The sequence below is a fragment of the Dioscorea cayenensis genome, chromosome 19 (assembly GCF_009730915.1).
Source record: "Dioscorea cayenensis subsp. rotundata cultivar TDr96_F1 chromosome 19, TDr96_F1_v2_PseudoChromosome.rev07_lg8_w22 25.fasta, whole genome shotgun sequence".
NCBI classification, from domain to species: Eukaryota; Viridiplantae; Streptophyta; class Magnoliopsida; order Dioscoreales; family Dioscoreaceae; genus Dioscorea; species Dioscorea cayenensis.
This window is the reverse complement of record NC_052489.1, coordinates 26,145,738-26,169,130: the sequence shown is the minus strand read 5'-3', so window position 1 is coordinate 26,169,130 and position 23,393 is coordinate 26,145,738. Positions and strand designations below refer to the sequence as shown.

Here is a 23,393-nt window from a genome sequence, read left to right as displayed (position 1 = left end):
TTTCCACGATCGCAACGCCGCCGGATTTGTCTCAAACTACTTTTATCCACATACCAAAGCAAAGTCAATCATACTGGAGATGTCACGCTGGCCGAGGACCACTGTGCATGCTCTTTTCCCAACCAAGCTCGCTTGTATGGTATGTGGACACCATGTTCCCGCAACATGTCCTTCCGAATGTTGATGGCCTTGCATACAGGGACGGTCCTCGAAGCCTGAATCACTCGTGGCGCTAACCCATCGACGCTTTCGGATGCGACGTCAACCCTACGCCACCACCGCAGAGTGCGCGACGGGTTGATTGTCTCGATCTCGAAAGTATTTTTGTTATACTCTTTTGATGCATGAAGGCGCCAATGACAACCATCGGCAGCGCATTCCACAGTCACCCGATGTTTTTCGTTCTTTATGAATTTGAAGTCAAAATTCTTTTTGATTGTATGATTTGAAGTACATCCCGAAATGTTCGACACGTCAAAACGTTGTCCAATATCCAACGAAAAGCACTTCGAATGATCGGACGAGGAAGCGAAGACATCCCACCGTCGAGTCAACATGGGAATGAATCGAGCACTCGCGGAATCAATTCCTCGCCAACACTTCGATCAAATGAAAAGATCAATATGTTAAGCGGAGAATATAATGTTTAAGTGATAATGACAATGTTTAAAGCGTTAAATTAAATACTTAAGCGAGTTAACTAATAACGTAAAGCGACTAGTACAAGATTTTTAACTAGTGACGGACATATTTAAACACTAATGACCCCAGACAATTTGGAACAATTAAAAAGAGAAGGAACTTACTACGAGTAAAACTCGTTTTCATTAGGATTCGGCAATCGCACATTTTATGTCTCGACGACAAGATCAACTACAACACATTTGAAGATGGAGTGCATGTGACACATCCATTTGGAAGTCAACATCGTTTTCTATTAGGGCGAAACCGTTTTATATCCATCCGGTGTGATGAACTTAACCACGACAATAGAAACTTGAGACCCCATCGCTCACAAATCTCAGCTAACACCAACTCCCAAGTAGTCTGAGCCGTGAACATTAGCACTCTTCCCTCCCCGTTGAATCTAGCAATACCACAAAAACTCTCCATAATATATCGGCCGAAAACCAAATCGTACAAACCAAATGAAATGAAGAACAAAAAAGTGCCGAAGAAGAAGAAGAAGAAGAAGAAGAAGAAGAAGAAGAAGATGTAAACAACAAACAACAGTCAGATAGGCAAACAAAAAAAAGTGTATACATATATATTACTGTCGCGATGAAGACAAAAAATTGCATAGAGGTTAGACTAGACGTGATGTGATTGGGCGGTATTTTTCCCTCCATCCCAAGGGCAAAAAAGTAAAAATATATGTCACTGTCGCGATGAAGACATATTGTCATCGCTCGACATGAGTATCTGTTTAAACGTACAGTATTTTATGTTTAAAGGGATAGATATAGTGTTTAACATAACGATTACCGGTTTAAATAAAAGTCTATATCATGTAAATAATACGTAAAACCGTTTAAATAAAGTTATTTAAGCTGTTTAAAAATATATGTTATTGTTTAAATTGAATGCTTTCAGCGACATCGCGTTGAAGATGGGTACCTCACGGGTCACTGTTTAAACATTTTTTTACGTATTTTTCTTAAACACCGTTGTCATTGTTTAAAGAGTAACTAGAGTATTGTTTAACTTTTTCTATTGTTTACACCGTTGTCATTGTTTAAAGAGTAACTTTTTTTCTTAAACACCGTTGTCATTTGTTTAAACATATTTACATATTTTTCTATTATTTATAATGAGCGTTCTTTTTGTTTCCCACATTGTTTTTTTACTAGGTCTCTGTTTAAATTTCGAAGTTCACATTCAAATAAGCTTGTTTCGTTTTATTTATAAAAGATTTACAACATTTACAACATTTACAACGTCCTCTCGGACTTTGATCACTCACGACTCGACCCTCGATATAGCGAAACAAAGTGTACGTACATTCGAATGCTCACAGCGGTTGCATAACATGCGCATCAACTTGAACACGCACTGACGTACTAACATTAAAAAGGTTAAACAAACACATTCATGAAAAGCGACTATTAATCAATGTGTCGTGGTCGGGACTTAGCGAAGATCCCGATAGTTAAACACGAGCGTAATAGTTGTACAGTCGGCGTAATGTTCTTAAGCAGTATGAGAAAGTCTCAGTGATAAATATCAACCCCGTCTTAAAGGATGTTTCACGATCTCCCTCCTCTAGAGAATCCTCCAAAATCACGAAATACGTGAAAACTTTCTTTTCTTACCCAAGTCGAAATGCTCGCTTAATTGCTTGCCCGTCGTCCACTGTGAAGAATCCTCGCATTCGAGGCGATTATGAGAGCATTTCGCCTAAGCGAGAAAAAGATAGTTTAACTTGTTGCGTGATTGCGGCTAATGATTCTCAAGATAAGGAAGAAGGTTCACGAAACATCCTTTCAGATAGAGTGGTTGTCCATGGGAAGAGGAGGACGAGGAGGAGGAGGAGGAGGATGATGATGAGGACGACGAGGGAGTGGTTGTCCATGGGGAGGGTTCTTCACAGTTATTTATGGTGTGAATTCCGCAGGCGGTGACTCTTCGTATCCGAGAAAAAAAGTTAAAGCGCACGAGTGGTCGACATTGGTGATGAGAGCGAGCGGGTGTTCGGGATATTTATAGTTACAGTGCATAAGAATTAATGCCGTCATTAATTCTTATGCACGGGATCTCATAACCTCTGCCACTGCCGTGCCACTTTGCCAACAATTCGGATCAAAGCGAAAAAGATCTCCGTTTCTGCAGAGACTTTGATAATTTACACGTTAATATTAATAGTTATACATGTAAAGATAATGTTAAAGCGGAGATGGCAAGTATTAAAGCGGATATGATAATTATTAAACATATTAGTAATATATTTAAAGCGGATAATAGCAAATAGTTAAACATTATTTAAACAATAGTTCTTCTCGTCAGTAATACAACTTTACAACCATAAAGCGAGAAGGCGACAATGGCACATCTCTGTGCCTCGACAATAAAATCGACTACAACTCATTTGAAGATGAAGTGCACTTGACCAATCCGATGGAAATCAATTTCATTTTCTGTTTGAGAAACCGATTTATATATTTCGGGTATGATAATGAGGAGAACAACAAGATGTAATGCAACTCCTTGGTATTGTCTATCAGAAACCAAGCAGAAAGCCCTTCAAAAGGTTGAACATGATGTTATTTGGCGCTTTCTTTTCCCACCATTTTCAAGGCCAAAAATGGGATTTCACAACATGGACCCATTTGAAGTGAACGGTAGGGGGTAAAAGGGAAGTTAAACACTAACGGAAAGGCTGTCCGGGGTGTGTAAAAGTAGGAGGGGGTTTTTGGGAAGTTTTGAAAATTACTATAGATGAACAGTAATTTTCCCTAAAATAAAATAAAAAAAAAAATAAATTGCTTCCTTTCAAATTAAAAATAAATAAGTAAATTTGTTCATGTGAAATGAAGGTACCTAATAAAGGTCCTTGACGCGCCAGCCGTTGAACCAGATGGCGCGGCATTTGAAATTCAAAAAACTCAATCCTCAACGGACACCTAACGGCTCCTCCGCCTCTCAAATCCCCTTCTTCTCTCTCTCTCATTCTTCATTCCTCCTTCTTCCCGTTCCCCAATGGCGACCCTCACGCCAGGCGTGCTCCTCAAGCTCCTCCAGTCCATGAACTCCGACTCCAAGATCACCGGCGAGCACCGTTCTTCAGTCCTCCAGGTGATCGGCATTGTCCCCGTCCCCGGAGGCGCCGATGATCTCTGGCCAGCAAGAGGATTCTACCTTCAGCTCTCCGATTCCCTTAACTCCACCTACGTCTCCCTTTCCGATCCCGACGCCGATGCGATCCTCTCCTCCCGTTCCCAGCTAGGCCAGCTTGTCCACGTCGCTCGGCTCTACCCCGCACACCCTGTTCCCCGAGCCTCTGGTGTTCGTATCATTCCTCCAGGCCGACCTCTCCCCTTCGCCGGCCGTCCGGAACCGCTTCTCGCTCTCTCTGATCCTTCACGACCAGATGGCTTCCTCATCCAACCGGCTCCTGATTCCGCTCCCCCAGCCCCTGCTCCATTCGATGAAAAGCCCGCAACTAGGACTGTCTTCGCCGCGAGGGAGAACGTCACAGTCATGCCGCCAGTCTCCGGCACTGCCGCCTCTAAACGTCGTTTCTCATCTCCAGCGGCGGCTAAATCAACGAGGAAGAGCGGAGCCGAAGCGGAGCACCGCAATCCTTCCCCTGCCCCCAGCGCGGCGAAGGCGAATTCAAGACCGTCCTCCCCTGCGCTTGGAAGGGCCGGTTCAAGGTCTTCGTCACCGGTGCCTTCCAAGTGCGAGGTGCCGAGTTTGGTCGCGGCCAAAGAAGAGAATAGAAGAGTGGCAAAGGAACCAGCCATCATCGTCCCATCAAGGTTCCGCCAGCCATCACCTGTCGGGCGGAAGGGGGCGGCATCACCAGCAGGGCGGAGAAGTTCCATGTCCCCAGGAAGAAGGTTGTCAGGAGGTTTGAAAGTGTCACCTGCACTAGGGGATTCAAAGAAGAAGATGGTGACTGTGGTTGCAGGGATCTCAAAAGTTTCCGATGCTTTAGTAGGTTCGATGAGGGCTACCAGAAAGAGTTGGGAAGACCAATCATCTAAGTCCACTGAATCTTCAGAGACGAAGGAGAAGACTAGTTCTAAGAGCAAAGTAGATAATCGAGCAATTATAAGAACGCAGGTATTACCAATTACTACCTCCATTTAGCTTAGTGCCGCAATCAATTTGTTTTCTTAGCTTCATGCTCTAATTTGGCAATGACAAGCATCCTGAGTGACTGTGTTGCATGAACATTGGCTAAATTTTCATAAGAAACCAATGCGAGATGTTATCATGTGTCATTTCTTTGGAAGTTCGAATTTAGTGCATAAGTGTGAAATTGTTTTTTGACATTTATGTTAATCATGTTGGTAGGCCAGTGTATATGAATGGCATGCTGCTCCATCAACTGTTACGATATGTTTTAACTGGTTTCTCGGTCTTATCTTGCTGGCACTGCAATAATCTTTTGAGTTATCTGGCTATGTGGGGATTTGTCTGAGTTAAGGAATGAACCATGCATGATGCATCACTCCATAGGCTTGATTTAGATGTTAACCTGATTATTTTTTATGATGTTTCTTATCCTTGTTGTAGAAGTTGTAGTTATATGTTTCATCTACATGGGAGGCAAAATGTTTGCAACTTGTCAATGATTTTATTTAGGTCAGCAAAACTTTCAATTTTAGTAGTCGCTGAAAATTTCATTTTAACTGTATTTTGAATGCATGAATCGTTCAAAAGTCATGCATTGATTTCTTTTTCTAGAAATTAATGGGAGGTTGATAGCTTGACATTTTAAGCACCTGCACCCGAGGTTTCTCTTATATCACAATTCATTAACATTAGATTAAAATCTTTTGCAACTAATCAATGATCACAAGTCAGAAAAACTTCATTTGGGATGGAGTTGTCTGATAAACTTGATCTGGCTGTTCACATGGAAACTGACATTATATCCTATATTAGGCTGCTATATCACGTAGATTAAGTGATGTGGGTGGGGAAAATTCCAATGGTGACGAGACATCAAATGAGAAGCCAAGACCTAGTAACAAGATAGATTGTCCTTCAATGCCAGATAAGTTACACCGGGCAGCTCCAAATTTTGTTATTCATGACAAGAAATGGACAGACGGCAGCATCCCAATTGACGCACTCTCTGATAATCTTGCTAGGCTTGGAAAGGTAACATGCTTCTTCAATATCTTCATCATTGAAAAGTTTATGTGCTAGTATTATTATGAGAGAATTTTCTTATTCTATCTTGTTCCTAAACCTTAAACAGGAGGTTGTTCAGTCAAGAAGCATTGCTTCTAAAGCTGCGGCTGAGGCTCTGGAAGAGGCATTGGCTACGGAATCTATTATAAGGAATCTAAGGTGAGTACTCTACTCTCACTCAAAACAAATCCCAGCTATCTCTCCCAAGAAATTTCATTCTTAATTTGATCAAAATGCAGCATGTTTGCCGATTTATGTTCATCATCAAAGTCTGCAAACCCTTTACCGACAATTAGCCGATTCCTGTCCATCCATGATGATGTTCTCAAGTGCAACACCAACATTGAATCTCTCATAGCTAGCCGCACCAATGGTGTAACGTCCGATAACACTTTCTCCAGAGAAAGACGCAAATCAGTCTTGCTCTGGGTTGAGGCTGCATTAACTACTGATCTCGGAGTTCTCTCTCTACTCAACACTGGTGACAGAAGGAAGAGTTTAGAAAAATCAGAATCTCCACCAGCTATGACTTGCCTATCCAAGAGGAAATCCTTCACTGTTCCTTCGAAGACTAACAATGGCAAACCATCAGTTAGTGCTAGTACTAGCTCAAGTGTACCCATGTGGTCTGGAGGATGTGGAATTGTTCAAGCATTGGATCTTGCACAAACACTGAGACATGAAATGCAGACTTGGTTCTTGAAATTTGTAGAGGAATCACTGGATGTGGGTTTCAGGTTGCTGGCGGAGAATTCAGATGATGAAAAAGATAGGTCTTCTTGCAGGGACAAGGGTCAGATTACTGCAGTGCTCTCACACTTGAAACGAGTTAATGAATGGTTGGACGCTGTAGGAAAAGGACCTGAAGAAGAGTCATTAAAGGATGTGATTGAGAGATTAAAAAGAAAGATATATGGGTTTGTTATTACTCATGTTGGCTCTGCATTTGACTCACTTTCGCTTTCAAAAGCTTGATTTGATTTGATGGCATTGCCTTTGTCTGTCTTTAATGCAATTGTAAAATGTCATCAAGGTAATATTCCATTGAGGATTCGTTGGTTACTTGGATTAGTGACTAGTTTCTTTATAAATTGGTTGTTTTCATTGTTAGTAAGTGATCGAGCAAGTATGCCACTTGCTAATATAATTATGCCACGTTTCGAGGATTATAGTTATTCTGCGTAGAGGGATTGATTACTTTTATATATTGATACACTTCAAAGAATGGATTCGCTCCTCAGCGAGTTCATGAGCGGCGGGGACGGCGGCGACTGCAGCGGAGCGTATCGGAAAAGTCAATCTTCATGTGAAAACCAACTCCTGATGGTGAAGGAGCGTGCCAAAAGAGGAAGCTTATCCCAGGCCGGTTTTTCTTATGCTCAAGGAGTGTCCTCTCCTCCGAGTAAGGCACCTACACAACGAGGTTGGGAAGCATTATATGGAAGAAAATGGCTTAACACCGGTGTATGGGAATAAAATAGGTGAGAGGAAGTTAGTGTTGGATTTTAGATTTGTATTAGTTGGCTTTACCAAATGGTTGGACCGTAATAATTCAAATGGAGGTCAATGTATCAAAATCTCAAGATTATTAGTGTGATTCCACTTAAACTAAATAAGTCTATTACACTTTTAGTTTTTATCCGATGTGAGACTTTTATTATATTTTTATCATTCCTACAGTTGGGAAGTGTAAAATTGATTGAGATCACTATAGAGAAAATTAAGTTAATTCAAAAGAGGCTAAAAACAGCTCAGAATAGACAGAAAATTTGTGCTGATCATTGAAAAAGAGATCTGGAATTTAAAATTAGTGATATAGTGTTCTTAAAAGTCTCTCGATAGAAGGGAGTGATTTGCTTCCGTAATAAATAGAAATTAAATTCTCGTTATATCGAATTGTTTATCATTTTAAAGAGGATTGAATCGGTAGTGTATCGGTTAGAGTTACCTTGAGAGTATGTCACACTTCCACTGTGAATGAAGGTAAGGTTGATATGCGGATGTCAATTCCAACGTAAAGTGTGATTTAAGAGACAATCACCGGAGGTTGAATCAATCATCCATAAGCAACACTAACACTAGAGGTTATTTGAGATGCTAAATAATTTTTTTTTTTTTATTTGTTAGAAAAATCATACTTGCTATTGCACATTTTAAATTTTTAAAGAAAATAATTATGTTTTTATAAATATAATAACATTTCAGTCAATAATTTCCCTATTTCTAGAAAATAACTAAAGGTCTAAATCAACAGGCATATAATATAAGCGTTATAGAATGGGCCCACTTTAACGCAATCATGGGCCTTCATAGAATGGGCCCAGTTGTTCACATAACGCGCTCCCGTCCCATTTCCCTCCTTTCTCTTCATTTCAAAACCGAACGCATTTCCTCGCTGGCGTCACTCTCCATTCTCTTCTCTTCTTCTTCTTCTTCTTCTTCTTCTTCTTCTTCTCCGATCTAGGGTTTCAGGAGATCACCAATGGACAAGTACGAGAAGTTGGAGAAGGTCGGAGAGGGGACATACGGCAAGGTCTACAAAGCCAAGGACACGGCCACTGGCCAGCTTGTAGCCCTCAAGAAGACTCGTCTCGAGATGGACGAAGAAGGCATCCCTCCCACTGCCCTCCGCGAGATCTCTCTCCTCCAGATGCTCTCCCATAGCATCTACATCGTCCGGTACTATAATCGACCCCTTCTTCTTGATTTCCGTTGGTTTATTGTCTAATTTGTCTTGAATTTTGATTCTTTTTCGATTTTGATAGGCTGCTGAATGTGGAGCACGCTGACAAGAATGGGAAGCCGGTGTTGTACCTTGTGTTTGAGTATCTGGACACTGATCTCAAGAAGTTTATTGATCACCACCGCAAAGGCCCCAATCCTGGTCCCCTTTCGTCACAAGTTATTCAGGTATGAGGATGGTGTCTGTTCATTTTTTTGTGGGGGAATCACGGCAAGTTTTTGGAAATAATTCACATGAATTACTTGTCTCTTGTGTCTCTTTGCCATCTAAAAGTTGCAAATGCAAATGCAAATGCTTTACATAAAACTCAGTGATTTGTTGTAGATTTATCTCTTTTCTTGAAGGATTAGAACAATTCCCTACATATGGTTCAGATGTAATTCAAATTTCATATTACTGCATATCTATATTTCTTAAGTATCATTGACTCCTGAAAACATTGGTAATTTTCCATAGTGGTGACCAAAAAGGCTCTATTTTCGTTTATTTTGATTTCAGAGCTTCTTGTATCAGTTGTGTAAAGGGGTTGCTCACTGCCATAGCCATGGGGTGCTTCACAGGTCCTTTTTCTTGGATCTCATTAGTTAGTTATTCTTTGAGATGATTGAAATGAGGAATTTGTGTTTTTCTCTGCCTGAGGTGTTTGATGCTTCTTGGTTATGACAGAGATTTGAAACCTCAAAATCTCTTGGTTGACAAGGAGAAAGGCATCTTGAAGATAGCAGATCTTGGGCTTGGAAGAGCATTTACCATTCCTCTCAAGAGCTATACACACGAGGTTTGCTCTAAAATGTGGAATTATTTCCATGCCAATTAAGACTATGCTTTCTGATTTATCTTCATTGCAGATTGTTACGCTCTGGTATAGAGCTCCTGAAGTACTTTTGGGAACTTCCCACTACTCAACTGGAGTCGACATGTGGTCTGTTGGGTGTATATTTGGTGAGCTAACTATATCTTCTTGTTAATCAATCATGATTTAGATAAACAGTTGCTTAAGTATTTCTCCAGTTCTTGTCTGATTCAATGATAGATTTAGCTTATGGTGACACATTCACCATTTCAGCCTTATTTTTTCCATTGCCAGTTGTTTACTGTTACTGTTATCAATAAAAGCCAGTTCACTTTATATTAAAGTAATGCAATTGTTATCATAATGAAATTTTGTATAGATGTCACCAGATTTGAATTCATCTTCAGATGTGGTGTCTTAACTGAGGCTTTCTGGTTTAAGACTAGTTTTTCTTTCCTCCTATTAAATGGGTTCATCAGTTTGGTTGCTCTACAAAGTCTCATTTGGAGTAGTCATGTGCAATAACAAAAAAACCAGCTTATGCTTTATATTGGTCTTCCTCTGCAAACTTTTTTTTTTTTCAATCTAATCTTTTTTGTTTCCCAGCTTGTGATTAATATGCCATTTTTTTTCCCAATCTAATATTTTTCGTTCCCCTGCTTGTGATTAATATGCCTGCTAATGCAGCTGAGATGGTCAGAAGGCAAGCTCTTTTTCCTGGTGACTCAGAGTTGCAGCAATTGCTTCACATTTTCAGGTACTTCTTGGTGTTATCTCAATCAGTTGGTTGTTTATGTTGTCATGCTCCTTAGAATAGTAGTATAATATTAATGCCACTATGACATTTTAACAAGCACTTTGACAGAAATATACAAGCCTTAATAACATTATAATACTACTCTAATAACATGCTTTCATTGGCTTATCATGCTGCTAACTTATTGGCATGATAGATTTACTCTCAACGTCATACCAACTGAGAAGAAAGTTGTAAAATTCTACATTCTCCTTAATCTTCTTTATTCTTTCATCATTTGCTCATTTTAAGTTCAATGCAAATGTTTTAAGGTTGTTGGGAACACCAACTGAGGAGCAATGGGCAGGCGTCAGCTCTCTCCGAGATTGGCATGAGTATCCCCAATGGAAACCCCAGAACTTGGCACGTGCAGTTCCTTCATTAGATGCTGACGGTGTTGATCTCCTATCAGTATGTCAAACCTTTGTTTCAAATTATGGTTTTTCAAACTCTTGAACATGGCACATTTCCTACCATCATATTTTGAAATGACTTCACCTTCGTCATTCAACATTCAATTCCCAGTTTAGATATTCAGAATCAATATATTAGTCTATAACCAAAATGTTCTCAATAAAGTATCAGAAACTGATTAGTTTCATTTTGTATTTGATTATTGAATAATTGCAGAAAATGCTTCAATATAATCCAGCAAACAGGATAGCTGCCAAGGCAGCCATGGACCATCCCTACTTTGACAGTCTGGATAAGTCACAATTTTAGTCTTCTCAAGAACTGGAACTCAAGGATGTTTGTTACATTTCGACGGCAGACTTGTGGCATCTTGAGTGGTTGCCAAACAAAGCAAATGTTGTATGCCCTTGTTTGTGGCTTGGCTTCCTGCTAAAGTTTAAGTTTGCACTCTGTATTCCTGAGCAAAGGACTTAAATTTTCTGCTAAGAGTGTCTCCACTTTCACATTTTGAATCGAGTAGGTGTGATCATATCAAGTGATCGCCCGGTTTATTTAATTGCTGTTTTAATTTTGCTGCTGCTTTATATTGTTTTAAGTTTGAGAATTCAAGGCTGAAATCCAGTATTAGACAATACTGCATTAAACCAATCGCAGATTTTTATTCATTTGAATTATTTTCGTAGTCACAGTGCACAGGCCCAAATGAAAGTCTCACAATAAAAAGAAAAATAATATATAGCGTATACAATCCACAATTCATGGTGAATTATGAACAATACTATACATATAATTTACCAAAACAATTATACAAGAGGCATTCCCACCAAATTATAAATGCAGCGTATATAATCACAAACCAAAGTTACAAAAAGTCAATTACCAAAACACATATGTCAAGGCCACATAAAGACCACAATTATAATCATTTCAAAGCCACACTAAAAGCATTTCATTAATTGACTCTTAACAGCTTATTAGGATTTAGTTCTGGCAAGAAGACTACTCCCGATTAGAAATAAGTGAAAATGACTAAATATTAAATTTTATAGAATAAATTGTCAAGAAAGCCTTGGGAGGACTATGAGAATTTCTAATGGTACACTGTTGTACATAATGCACCTACCAACTGTTGCACATGATACACCTAAGAAGAATGATGTAAGGCAGGGATGTACCTCGCTAACATATACTCAAGGCAAGCAGGTCACTAGTTGGACCAGACATGAACAAGACCTCGCATGTTTCCAGTGTATATCTCATTTCGATCTTCATCATAGTAAAGTGCAGTTATGCCCTCCAATGCTTCTGTGACTGAACTATCGAATCCGGAAGCATGTTGGCATTTGATTGAGTGGTTTGGCTGAATTTTTGCCAGGCACTTTCCAGTTAGGATGTTGCTGATGTTGATGGATCCAACTGCTTCAAGGGTGTGAAATTAAATCAGTCACAAGCACATTTTGGTAGAACATATGAGTAAATCATTCAGGTCATTAATGGAAAACCCCTAGAACCCTGCTTTTCAATTTACTAAGGGGAAATAGAACATAGGATGGGCAAGATGTCAGGTAATCATTCTTGATTGAATCAAGAAGCCAATATTATCGATGGTGTAAAACCTTATTGTAAAGGAATAACAGTCAAATCACTCTTGTTTTGTGCATCTCATAGTAGAACAAATGAAGAACCATATATTCTAGGGTCCAGAATCAAATGTTCATACATTGATACATATATGTAATGAAAATATGTGTCAAAATACATCAAACTTTACAACTATAAAGAATTAAGTCTTAAGTGTGAAACTACACATTAGTGAAACTGCTTTGACATTCTTGTTTATAGTCATATTCTTTGTTGTTGAGGACTGAATTTTTAGCTATATGCCATTCAACATGACATGTGAAACCATGAGCTACAAACATACATTATGTGACAAGCATACTGTTGTGTCTGCTCATGCCTCTAACAGATATATATATATATATATATAAGTTGCTTAAACATTTTATTGTAAAAGGTCATGTTAATTTTCTGACAAGATATAGTAATACCTTCAGTTGATGAACCTTCAGAACTCACTTTGCAGAAAGAAATTATAAGATCCTGAAAACTTGTAATGTAAATGTTATTTGTATTGCAATCAGGATGCCACAGCAAGTGATCCTCGAATGAGGTAACTAGTTCACCTCGGAAGTTCCACACTGCCACCTTTCCATTTCGAAATGTCAAGAACAGTTGATTCTCATACAGAAAGATAAATGCTGATGGTGTCAGAAATTCTGTTTTGCTTACTTCTGTTATTTGAAAATCTCTCACCTGCAGTTAGTGCCAAAATTTCATAGTAGCAGGTTATAGCAGCATATTTGTAAAGGGGCATTAAGAAGCCTGTTACAAATGAACCAAAGTACTTACATCAAGAATCTGGAGATTTTCATTCTCTTGTTTCACAAGAAGCTTTTCATTGAATTGTTCTATAAAGTCAACTTTTTTGTTCCTATGCAGAAGATGATTGAAAGACTTGAGAATTGTGCCATCCTCTATAGAGAGGATCTTTAGAGGCACATAACTGCTTGCTCTTCTGAATATCAGTAACATTATACCTGGGCTATTGAAGGCAAACATATTCAAAGCAACTAAGTATTTAATAAAAATAATTCGTAATATGGGAATTTCTGACCGATTTATGAATATAAAATGATCCAAAAAGAAGTGCATAAGTTGCAATTTTACCGTGTAAAATTAAAATAACTATGTACGCAAGCAGCCGATCCAGATCGTGGATTATGAAGTCATCACAACTTTTATCAGGAAAGGCTTCTAAAAAGCCTATTACTGGCAAAATATAACAAGCCTTCCATACCTACTTAACTAAAATAAAATAAATGAGTAAATGACCTTTATCCAGTGATACTCCCCACCCATCAATGATCCTCATCAATCCTCATTTTCTCAAACATAAAACAATTATTTTCTAACCAAATGATTAAAGCTTTAAAATCAGATCTCCCTCATGGCGCTAATTGGAAAAGCATTGCTCTGTCTCCTTTTTAAAATCAGGTTCTTGCTAACCTAACTTGGTGAACAGTATCACATACTCATTGATAAGAATAAACTTCGTGGGTAGAAAGCCCGCTCAATTTCAAATAGGATGATGTTATCAGCAAAGTGCACTTTTTTCCCTAGGAAGACTGGAAATTCACAAATGCTTACTATTACTTTTTTTATTCACATAGGCTCTGAGACCATGGAGGTAAAGCATGCCACATCCATGATTGAAGTTTATAAGCTCGAAAGCGATTCTCCAAATTTTTTTCTTTGTTAAATTAAACTTTGATAATGTTGATGCACTTGATCATCTATTAGATGACAGTACAAATATCTCAATTCAAAAATTATACAAATTTGACATCAGACCCAAAATCAACCTCAACTTTCCTTACCTATGAAAGATGCCAGAGCTAATATGCTCCCTGATTTAGAAGTTTTCAGCCCATGATATCCCCCATCTCTACATAATTACTTTTACTAATTTTAGTCCCTCAGCATAGTAAACTGATATTGAAGCCAATGACAGGACAAAGGAGAGGTAAAAGTAGGCAAAAGTTGAGGAGGTTCAAATCATTGATGAGGCAAAAGGCAGTTCTCAGAGTTCCTTGCCTAGAGGACACTAATTCAGTTAGACTCCAGATGACACCAGCCATCTTCATGGAACTAAACAAGATTTTCATGTATTTTATTTTCGCTTTATTTCCTTAGGATGACAAGACATGCCTAGGATGGAAAGCTTAAGGAATGTCAGCATGAGACAAAGGATAATTACAGCTTTAGAAAGTTAACTTCACTGAAAACATAGCACAGAGCTTCATAATCACTTATAAAGCAGGTACATTAAACCAAAAACATGAATAGGTGCACTCGAGTTATGAGGCTCAACTGAACATTAAGGCAAGAAGGAATAAGACATCATTACTAACCTGATTTTAATCTCTTGGATATGTTTATCTGATAGAGAATACAGCAAGTCATAGTTCTTTAAGTCAAACACCTTGTATATGCTGATAAATATAGAATATCAAAAAACAAGTACATAATCAAAGCACCAAGATTCTTGACAGAATTGAATCAATATACCTATCTGCAGCAGAGTATGTAAGAACCTTTCCATTTACATCATCAAATTCTACAAAACCAGGCCACTTTAATGATTCTGACTCAAAAAGAGCAAAACCAGCATCTGGTTTTCCTCGTTTAATGTACCTGCAAAAAAGAAAAACAATAATATCAAAAGAAACACATGTTAAATCATATATATTATAATACTCAAACAAAATCATACTCAATTCTTGTTGTTCTACACTTCAAAGAGCGGAAGTTGTCAGAAGCATATACTGAGACAGTGATAAGTGAATCGTTGTTCTTGTTATAAAACAAACTACGAATTACTTCATCTGGAGCCCCATTCAAGAAGCAAATCCTCTGGTTTGTCTCTGTCAAAAATTTAGAATGCATATTAAAAATTCAAATTAAATGGTAAATTGACCATAAAGAGAACAATGAACAATTATGCCAACCTCTACTGAATGCAGCACAAACACCAGATTGTGTCAAAGCAAAAACAATATCATGAGCAGCCACAATCTCTGTAACTTTTGACCTTTTACATAGGCAAGGCAGCCGTGAGAATGACTGCTGCTTAGGATCGTAAGTGTCATAAGCTTCCTGAAAGAAAGTTTTAAATAAGAACAACAGACAAAAAGTTAAATTAAGCCAAGTAAGCCATAACGTGAAAAATCCACCAGTAACAAAGTAGAATGAAAAATGCAAAGGGCCCTCACTGCACTGGTGAGTCTCATAACTAACTCATAGGCACCCTACCACTCCACTCCCAAAGTACTCTAAAGTCAAAGTTAGTTAAGGCTAAAAATGAAGATTTCCTGACATTCTGTATTTCTAATAATTTCAAAAATTGAAACCATTTGTCATAACTTCAGTCATCAGCACATCAGATAGATGTAACAGCAAGGCAATGAGTTAATAACAAAAAAGTCTTGGCCTCTTATGTCATTTAAGTGAGGAATTAATATGCTTCAAACAATGAAATCAAGAATCTACAATCAAAGCAATGGCCAGCATTAAGGGAATTCTCTATGCAACTTAGGATAGATATTTGAAGGTGGCATATAAGTTTACAACTTCACACCGTTCCCCTCATATTTAAGGCCTAGTCAACAAGCACACTTACTTCAAAGGAGATCCAGAATAGAAGCTTAAATGTTTTAGGGTCCAAAATTTTATAAACTCCAAGATAAAAGAGGGAAGGATCTGAGACAAAATAGGAAAAAATCTGCACTCTAGGGAAATGACAAGGAACTATTGCCCAACAGAAGTGTACTTGTAGGTCAATTTCTCTCTCCAAGAATACATGGGAAGAAGTCATTTACAGTGGATTTCTTCAGGAATTGTCCCTCATTTTTCATGTATCCTTTCCTTGCTACCTGTTGAGTCTAGCCCATTTGGTGGGTTGAATGTTGGGCTTCAAGGCACAAGTCATTTAAAAAAAAAAAATGAAACTATGTCAACAGGGAAGAAATGAGAGAGAAAAAGAGAGAAGTGAGTGGGGTGAGAATCCATCAAAGAAGAAACCAAGTAGAAGAAAAGAAAGAGGGTGAGCTAGGGCAAGACGATCGGACGGTGATCTGGCTTCAGATCTCACTCAAATTTTGGGTGGAGAATCCTTGCAAGAAGCTCTTCCTATTGATAAGTTTGATCTTTCTTTTGATCCCTACTTGGTGTGTGTTATCCATCTATGATGATGATGATGTTTGTCTTACTAAACCTCTCTTGGTGATTGTTGTCGCCATTGGGCATGTGTACCTCTAGTTTAATCTAGAAAAAAACATTGTAATCCTTTGTTGACACAATGGAAAGGATTTTAAGTGTCCTCAGGGTCGTGTGGTTTTTCACACCTAGATTGAATGAGTTTTCCACGCTAAATCGCGAGTCTTTCTTGCTTGTTATTGTTTGATGTTGTTATTGTGTTGAATAGATCCCAAATTTGTACTCAAAGAGGGAAAGATTGAAGATCTTGAAAATTCATAGGGGGAAAAAATGACCGCTACAGTAATCTGTCCGTGTAGATTACAACTTCTGAATTTTCTTCACCTACTACGGTAACAGTAATACAGTATGGGTGAACCCGAGAGTTACACGACCATGTTTTAGACCGTGTACAAGGCCGTGCAAATTTCAGTTTCAGGGTATCTTGCGGTATACTATAGTGCCTGTACTACAGTGCATATTCCACGGGTTAGTGCGATAGTACATCTGCAACTGAGAAAAGGCTGAGAGAAAACCCATTTGGTGACTCTGATCGTCCCGTTTCTTCCCAATAGAGTGGTATCAGAGCTTTCAGGTTGGAAAAGGATTGTCTGTTGTAAGTTGAGATGGCCAAACAAGCTTCATATGGGATGATAAAGCTAGCCCAATCGAATTATTCGATTTGGAAGCGCAAGATGCAAGATTTATTTATTGTAAAGGACTTGTACTTGCCGGTGATGGGCAAAGAAAAACCGAAGAACGTGAGTGATGATGAATGGGAAATTTTATACCTAAAACTTACCGCAATAATTCGGCAATGGGTAGATGTAAACATTTTTCATCACATTTCTGAAGAAGTGAAGACCGATGAACTTTGGAAAAAGTTAGAGGACATGTATAAAAAGAACACTTCTAGGAACAAGGCTTCAATCATTATAAGGCTAGTAAACTTTAAGTATAGAGATGGAAGAAGTATGACTGAGCATACTAGTGACCTCCAAGGCTTAGTAAACCAATTGACTTCCATAAACATGACTCTTGATGATGAGTTGCAAGCATTGCTACTCCTAAGTTCCTTACCAGATAGTTGGGAAACTACGGTGGTATCTTTGAGCACTTCAGCACTAGGTGAAAAGCTAACCATAGAAATGATTAAGAAAAGCCTATTGAGTGAAGAGGCTAGAAGAAAGGAAAAAGGTGAAACTTCCTCTGGGGTTCTTGTTTCGAAAAAGCGAGAAGATCGTGATAGGAGCAAGAGCATGTATCCTCAAGGTCATGGCTACAAAGATACGTCCAGAGGCAAGTCGATGAGCAAGAAAAACATCAAGTGCATTGTAACAAAATGGGCCACATGAAAAAAGAGTATAGGCTCCCTAAAAGAGAGTAGAGTGTTGGCAATAAAGAGAAGGAGACTAATACACTAGCCGCAGAGGGTGACATTATTGTCATCTGTGATGATAGTTGCTAGTTTGGTGAGTCAAGAAAGTGATTGGGTGCTTGACTCGAGTCTCATTTCATGTTACCTCTCATAGTGACCTCTTTACTACATCCTCCTGTGGTGACTTTAGAGTGGTAAAAATGGGAATAGTGGTGCATCGAAGATAGTGGGTATTGGAGACATTTATTTAGAGACCAGTCAGGGGCTCAAGCTATTTCTTAAGGAAGTTAGGCATGTTCCAGACATACGCCTAATTTAATATTCACAGGCAAGCTTGATGATGGAGTTTGTTAGTTGGTTTGGTAAAAGCAAGTGCAAGCTCATCAAAGATTCCCTACTGGTTGCTAGAGGAAGAAAAATGAACACACTCTATGTAATGCAAGCATTAAGCTATGGCACAAAAGACTTAACCACATTAGTGAGAAAGGACTACAACTTCTCTCTAAGAAAAATCTTCTACCGAACTTGCAAGGTGCGTCTCTCAAAACATGTGGACTGCTTAGCAGAAAAAACACATAGAGTAGCATTTCATTCTCACCCCCATTCCAGAAAATCAAATATTCTTGATTTGATTCATACTGATGTCTATTCTATGCAAGATAAAACACTTGGGGGTGAACACTATTTTGTGACCTTCATCGATGATCATTCAAGGAAGGTTTGGGCAACTGTACTGAAGACCAAAAATCAAATGCTTGATGCCTTCAGGGATTTCCATGTTAAGGTTGAAAGGGAAACAGTAAAACATTTGAAGGTAGTGAAAGCAGATAATGGTGGTGAGTATAAATGGTCGTTTGAGTAGTACTGTAAACTTCATGGAATCAGGCTTAATAAGACTCCAGCCAAGACACTTCAACTCAATAGTGTAGCAGAGAGAATGAACAGAACAATTGAAGAGAGGATCAGATGCATGCTCTCTCATGCAAATCTTCCTAACTCTTTTTGGGGGAAAGCTATGAGAACTACAGTGGATATGATGAATCTTTCTCCAGCAGCAGCTTTAGATGGTGGTGTGTCGAACAGAGTGTGGACTAAGAAAGAAGTTTCTTATACTCATTTGAGAGTATTTGGCTGCAGGGCATTTGTTCAAATTCTCAAAGATGAGAGGTCCAAGATTGATGATAAAGCGAAGTTGTGCAATTTCTTGGGTTATAGTCATGAGGAGTTTAGGTAAATACTGTGGGATCCAGTAAACAAGAAGGTTGTCAGGAGCAGAGATGTGTTTCTAGAAGACAGATGACTGACTTTGATGAGAAGAGTTGAAATTCCTGTCAGTTCAGATCCAGTTCCCCCGCCTGTACAGAGTTCAGTTAAAAAGGAACTACCTAAGAAGATGGTGATAACACAGGTGATGTTGAACCTCCTCCAACTGATGATGCAGAACCAGTTGAAGAACTAGAACAATCACCAATAGTACCACTTGTTGAGACCCAAGTGAGAAGATCTACTAGAGACTGTCATCCCTCTAGTAGATATAATATTAATAAGTATGTTATGCTCAGTGATGGGGAAAGCCAAAAACATATGAGGAAGCTATGCAACATGAGAATAAGCAGGATTAGTTTAGAGCCATACAAGAGAAAATGAGTTCCTGTGTGAGAACCACATCTATGATTTGGTGAAGTTGTCTAACGACAAGAAGACACTAAAAACAAGTGTGTATACAAGTTGAAGATTGAAAGTAATAGCATACAACCAAAGTACAAGGCAAGGTTGATTGTGAAGGGGTTCAATCAGAAGAAAGGTATTGACTTTGAAGAAATATTTTCTCTAGTTGTGAAGATATCATCTATCAAATTTGTGCTTGGTTTAGCTGGTAGCCTAAACCTAGAGGTGGAACAACTTGATGTAAAAATAGTATTCCTTCATGGTAATTTAGAGAAGAAAATATATATGGAGCAACCATAAGGGTTCAAAGTTAAGGGCAAAGATAATCAAGTGTGCAAATTAAGAAAGAGTCTGTATTAACTTAAATAAGCCACAAGACAGTGGTACAAGAAGTTTGACTCCTTTATGATGACTCAAAGGTACACTAGAACATATGTTGATCATTGTATGTTTGTGAAGAAGCACTTAAATGATGACTTCATTATTCTTCTGATCTATGTTGATGACATGCTGATTGTTGGCCATGATGCAAGGAAGATTAAAGAGCTGAAGAGACTGTTAAGGAAGTCCTTTGCTATGAAGGACTTAGGCACAACAAAACAAATACTTGGTATGACAATCTCCCATGACATGATGAATGGAAAATTACGGTTGTCTCAAGAAACCTACATTGAGAAGGTTCTTAAGAGGTTCAACATGGATAATGCCAAGGTTGTTTGTTCTCCACTTGCAGGTCATTTCAAACTCGGTTCAAGTCGATGTTCCTCAAGTGACAAAGAGAATGAGGAAATGAGCCGAGTTCCATATGCATCCGCAGTTGGTAGTTTGATGTATGCTATAGTGTGTACAAGACCAGATATCGCTCATAATGTTGGAGTAGTGAGCAGATTTCTCTCAAATCTCCGAAAGGAGCACTGGTCTGGAGTGAAGTGGGTACTAAGGTATCTGAGAGGTACTTCCCGGATATGTTTGTGCTTAGGTAAAGGTGAGCCCATTTTGGATTGGTATACAGATTTGGATATGGCAGGCGATGTGGACTCTAGAAAATCAGTTTCAGGGTTCATGATGACTTTTGCAAGGGGAGTTGTTTCTTGGCAGAAGTGTGTTGCATTATTTACCATAGAAGCTGAATATATTGCAATTACTGAGGTTGCAAGGAGGCATTGTGGATGAAGAAGTTTCTTGAAGAACTAGGTATGCAACAGGAGAAGTGCATTGTCTATTGTGACAGTTAGAGCGCCATCCATCTTAACAAGAATTCAACATTTTATTCGAAGTCCAAGCATATTAACGTTAGATATCATTAGATTCGAAATGTTTTTGAAGGTAAAGAGTTATAGTTGGAGAAGATACACACTAGTGAGAATGGGTCCGATATGTTCAACAAGGCATTACCTAAAGAGAAGCTTGAAGCATGTCGGGGAAAAGCAGGGTTGGTTGAACCCCAAATGGTGCTGATGGGAGAATTGCTAAGTTCAACCCATTTGGTGGGTTGGATGTTGAGTTCTAAGGTCCAAATTAATTAAAAAAATGAAACTATGTCAACAGGGAAGAAATGAGAGAGAAGAAGAGAGAAGTGAGTGGGGTGAGAATCCACCAGAGGAAAAGCCAAGTTGAAAAAAAAGAAAAAGGGTGAGCTAGGATCCCATAGTTTTTCACCTCTAGATTGAAGGGGTTTTCAACACTAAATCGCGAGTCTTTCTTTCTTGTTATTGTGTTAAATAGATCCCAAATTTGTACTCAAAGAGAAAAATTGAAGATCTTGAAAATTTATAAAAGAACACAGCTACTATAATAACCGTGTTTCTGGTCGTGTAGATTACAACTTTTGAATTTTCTTCAGGTGCTACGAGTTACACGGGCATGTTTTAGGCCAAGTACAAGGCTGTGCAAATTTCAGTTTCGGAATATCTTGCGGTGTACTAAATGGCTATACTACGGTGCCGGTGCTACAATACATATTCTAAAGTGTTAGTGCTGTCGTACATCAGAAATTGAGGAAAGGCTAAGAGTTACCCAGGAGCCCGTGTTCACTGCTATAGTATTGTAAAAAAATCTGTTTGGTGACTCTGGTCCCGTTTCTCCCCAACACTTCCCACCTATATTTATGGGATCAAATCAGATGATTCCAATCTCTCGTCACTATAGCATGTCATAACCATGAAATGGTTAGGTAAAAAGGGCATGGTCTCAGATACATTATTTTTTTTTTAAAATCTTATGATTATTTGTAAAAACGAAGATATCACAAAAGTACATCTCTTTCTTCCCCAAAGCACAAAATTTGCAACTTGCTCTATGCTAAACTCCATCAAATACCAGTTTTTTTCACTCATGGATTCGCTAGCAAAGGAAACATCAATAACTCAGCATTGCAATGTCACGACACATCAGAAAAATCCCCCAAACTTTTGATTCCCGAACCAAACAAAGATGCTTACTTCCTAAAAATTCCTATTTGAAAGAATAAAAAAGAAACAGAAAGAAGAAAGAGGAGATACCAATCAAACCGACCTGCAACTGTATGTTCCTAAATCTTTCCTGCGAATCAGCCATGCTGAAAGAGCGATCACAGCGAGAGCTAATTTCCCGCCGCTGCAGCTTCTTGACGGTGTTGACAAACCCATCGGGCCGCGGGCGCTTCCTCGCGACAATCCTCCTCCCAGAGCACGGCCGAGGACTCACCGTGACCGTGATCCGCCTCCCATCCATGAAAGGGAATGGATCCGAAACGAAACCCTGCGATCAAGCGCTAAGAGGGTTTTGGAGGAGGAGGTGATCTAGGGGATTTTAAAAAAAAAATTTTGAATTTAGTCAGGGACTAAAGAGAGAAAAAGACATGAGTAAGCAAGGGATTTGGTTCAAATTTCACAGAGAGGCGCGGTTCGGCGGTTTCAAATGCCCTCAAACTTTGCCAAAATTACAAATGAGCACCCAAACTTCAGCATTTAGGTAGCCAGGAGATAATGGACCATTGACATTGGAATATTTGGGGGCTTTTAATTTTGCCCAGTGTTCTTCAAATTTTGGCCTATAATTTTAAACCAATTTCATATTCATCTAATTAACATAATATTGATCTTATATAACAATTAATTTAAGAAAAATGAGTCCTATACATTTTCATTGTTGCATGCTTTTGTGAAACAACAATGTCCACACTTCAAGTCACATAGCATGCCCAGGATTCAGCATCGGTTGATAGTTAGGGGGTGTTTGGATGTCAAGATTGGAGTGGGAGTGAGGGAGGATTGGATACAACCCCTTGTTTGGGTATACAACAATGGGAGTGAGGGAGGATTATGGAGGGAGTGAGACTCACCCATGTGAGTGAGTCTCACTCACCACATAATTGAGGGGATTGTAGGGGGATTGAGCAACTTTAATATGAAAATGACTAATATGCCCTTATATATACCATGTTTTACAAGATGTTTTTAATTGTTTTGATTTTTTTATTACATTGTTGTTCTTATGCAAAAGAAATAATTGTTATAATTAACTTTTTTTATTGAAATTATTTTTAATTTAATTTATAATTAATATTATTAGTTAATAGCTAATTAATGATATTATTACTTAAATCTAAAAAATTAGAATGATAATTAATTATTTACATTTTTTAATATTTTTAAAAGATATAATTAAAAATAACTCATTATTATTATATGTACAATAGTATTTGTTTTGCATAAAAAGCATAAGTGTCATTTTATCATATTTACTTTCTTTACTTTTCACATTCCCAATAAATTACACTCTTCAAATCTTATCAACCAAACACATTCTTTATTCTCACTCCTACTCCACTCCCCCTCATGTCACTCCTATCCTATTCCTCCCTAAATCCATTCCTGACAACCAAACGTGTTCTTGCATGGCTAAGTAAGTGTGGCCACAGAAGCTCAACATCACAGAG

General features: G+C 38.5%; 3 protein-coding genes across 4 annotated transcripts; 2 read left to right on the top strand and 1 right to left on the bottom strand.

Moving 5' to 3' along the window:
• The first annotated feature begins 3,604 nt into the window (after positions 1 to 3,604).
• LOC120283477 lies at positions 3,605 to 6,956 on the top strand. Its single transcript, XM_039290171.1, has 4 exons — positions 3,605 to 4,785; positions 5,614 to 5,832; positions 5,933 to 6,024; positions 6,105 to 6,956. The coding sequence occupies exons 1-4, from the start codon at positions 3,697 to 3,699 to the stop codon at positions 6,838 to 6,840; spliced, it is 2,136 nt and encodes a 711-aa protein (XP_039146105.1). The 5' UTR covers positions 3,605 to 3,696; the 3' UTR covers positions 6,841 to 6,956.
• A 1,295-nt stretch (positions 6,957 to 8,251) lies between these two features.
• On the top strand, positions 8,252 to 11,193 carry LOC120249995 (cyclin-dependent kinase B1-1). The gene is made up of 8 exons (XM_039258718.1): positions 8,252 to 8,544; positions 8,631 to 8,775; positions 9,107 to 9,168; positions 9,275 to 9,386; positions 9,457 to 9,550; positions 10,089 to 10,158; positions 10,470 to 10,608; positions 10,828 to 11,193. Exons 1-8 carry the CDS (start codon positions 8,348 to 8,350, stop codon positions 10,918 to 10,920), a joined length of 912 nt encoding a protein of 303 aa, XP_039114652.1. The 5' UTR covers positions 8,252 to 8,347; the 3' UTR covers positions 10,921 to 11,193.
• A 247-nt stretch (positions 11,194 to 11,440) lies between these two features.
• On the bottom strand, positions 11,441 to 22,271 carry LOC120283380. Of its 2 annotated transcripts, none has more exons than XM_039290049.1 (8): positions 21,989 to 22,271; positions 15,183 to 15,330; positions 14,948 to 15,098; positions 14,743 to 14,868; positions 14,586 to 14,666; positions 13,024 to 13,216; positions 12,663 to 12,927; positions 11,441 to 12,030 (listed from the first exon to the last, which is right to left on the bottom strand). In XM_039290049.1, the coding sequence occupies exons 1-8, from the start codon at positions 22,184 to 22,186 to the stop codon at positions 11,819 to 11,821; spliced, it is 1,374 nt and encodes a 457-aa protein (XP_039145983.1). In that variant the 5' UTR covers positions 22,187 to 22,271; the 3' UTR covers positions 11,441 to 11,818. The 2 variants fall into 2 exon arrangements, with proteins under 2 accessions (XP_039145983.1, XP_039145984.1); XM_039290050.1 differs by having other exon boundaries at positions 11,441 to 12,027.
• Between the last annotated feature and the right edge of the window lie 1,122 nt (positions 22,272 to 23,393).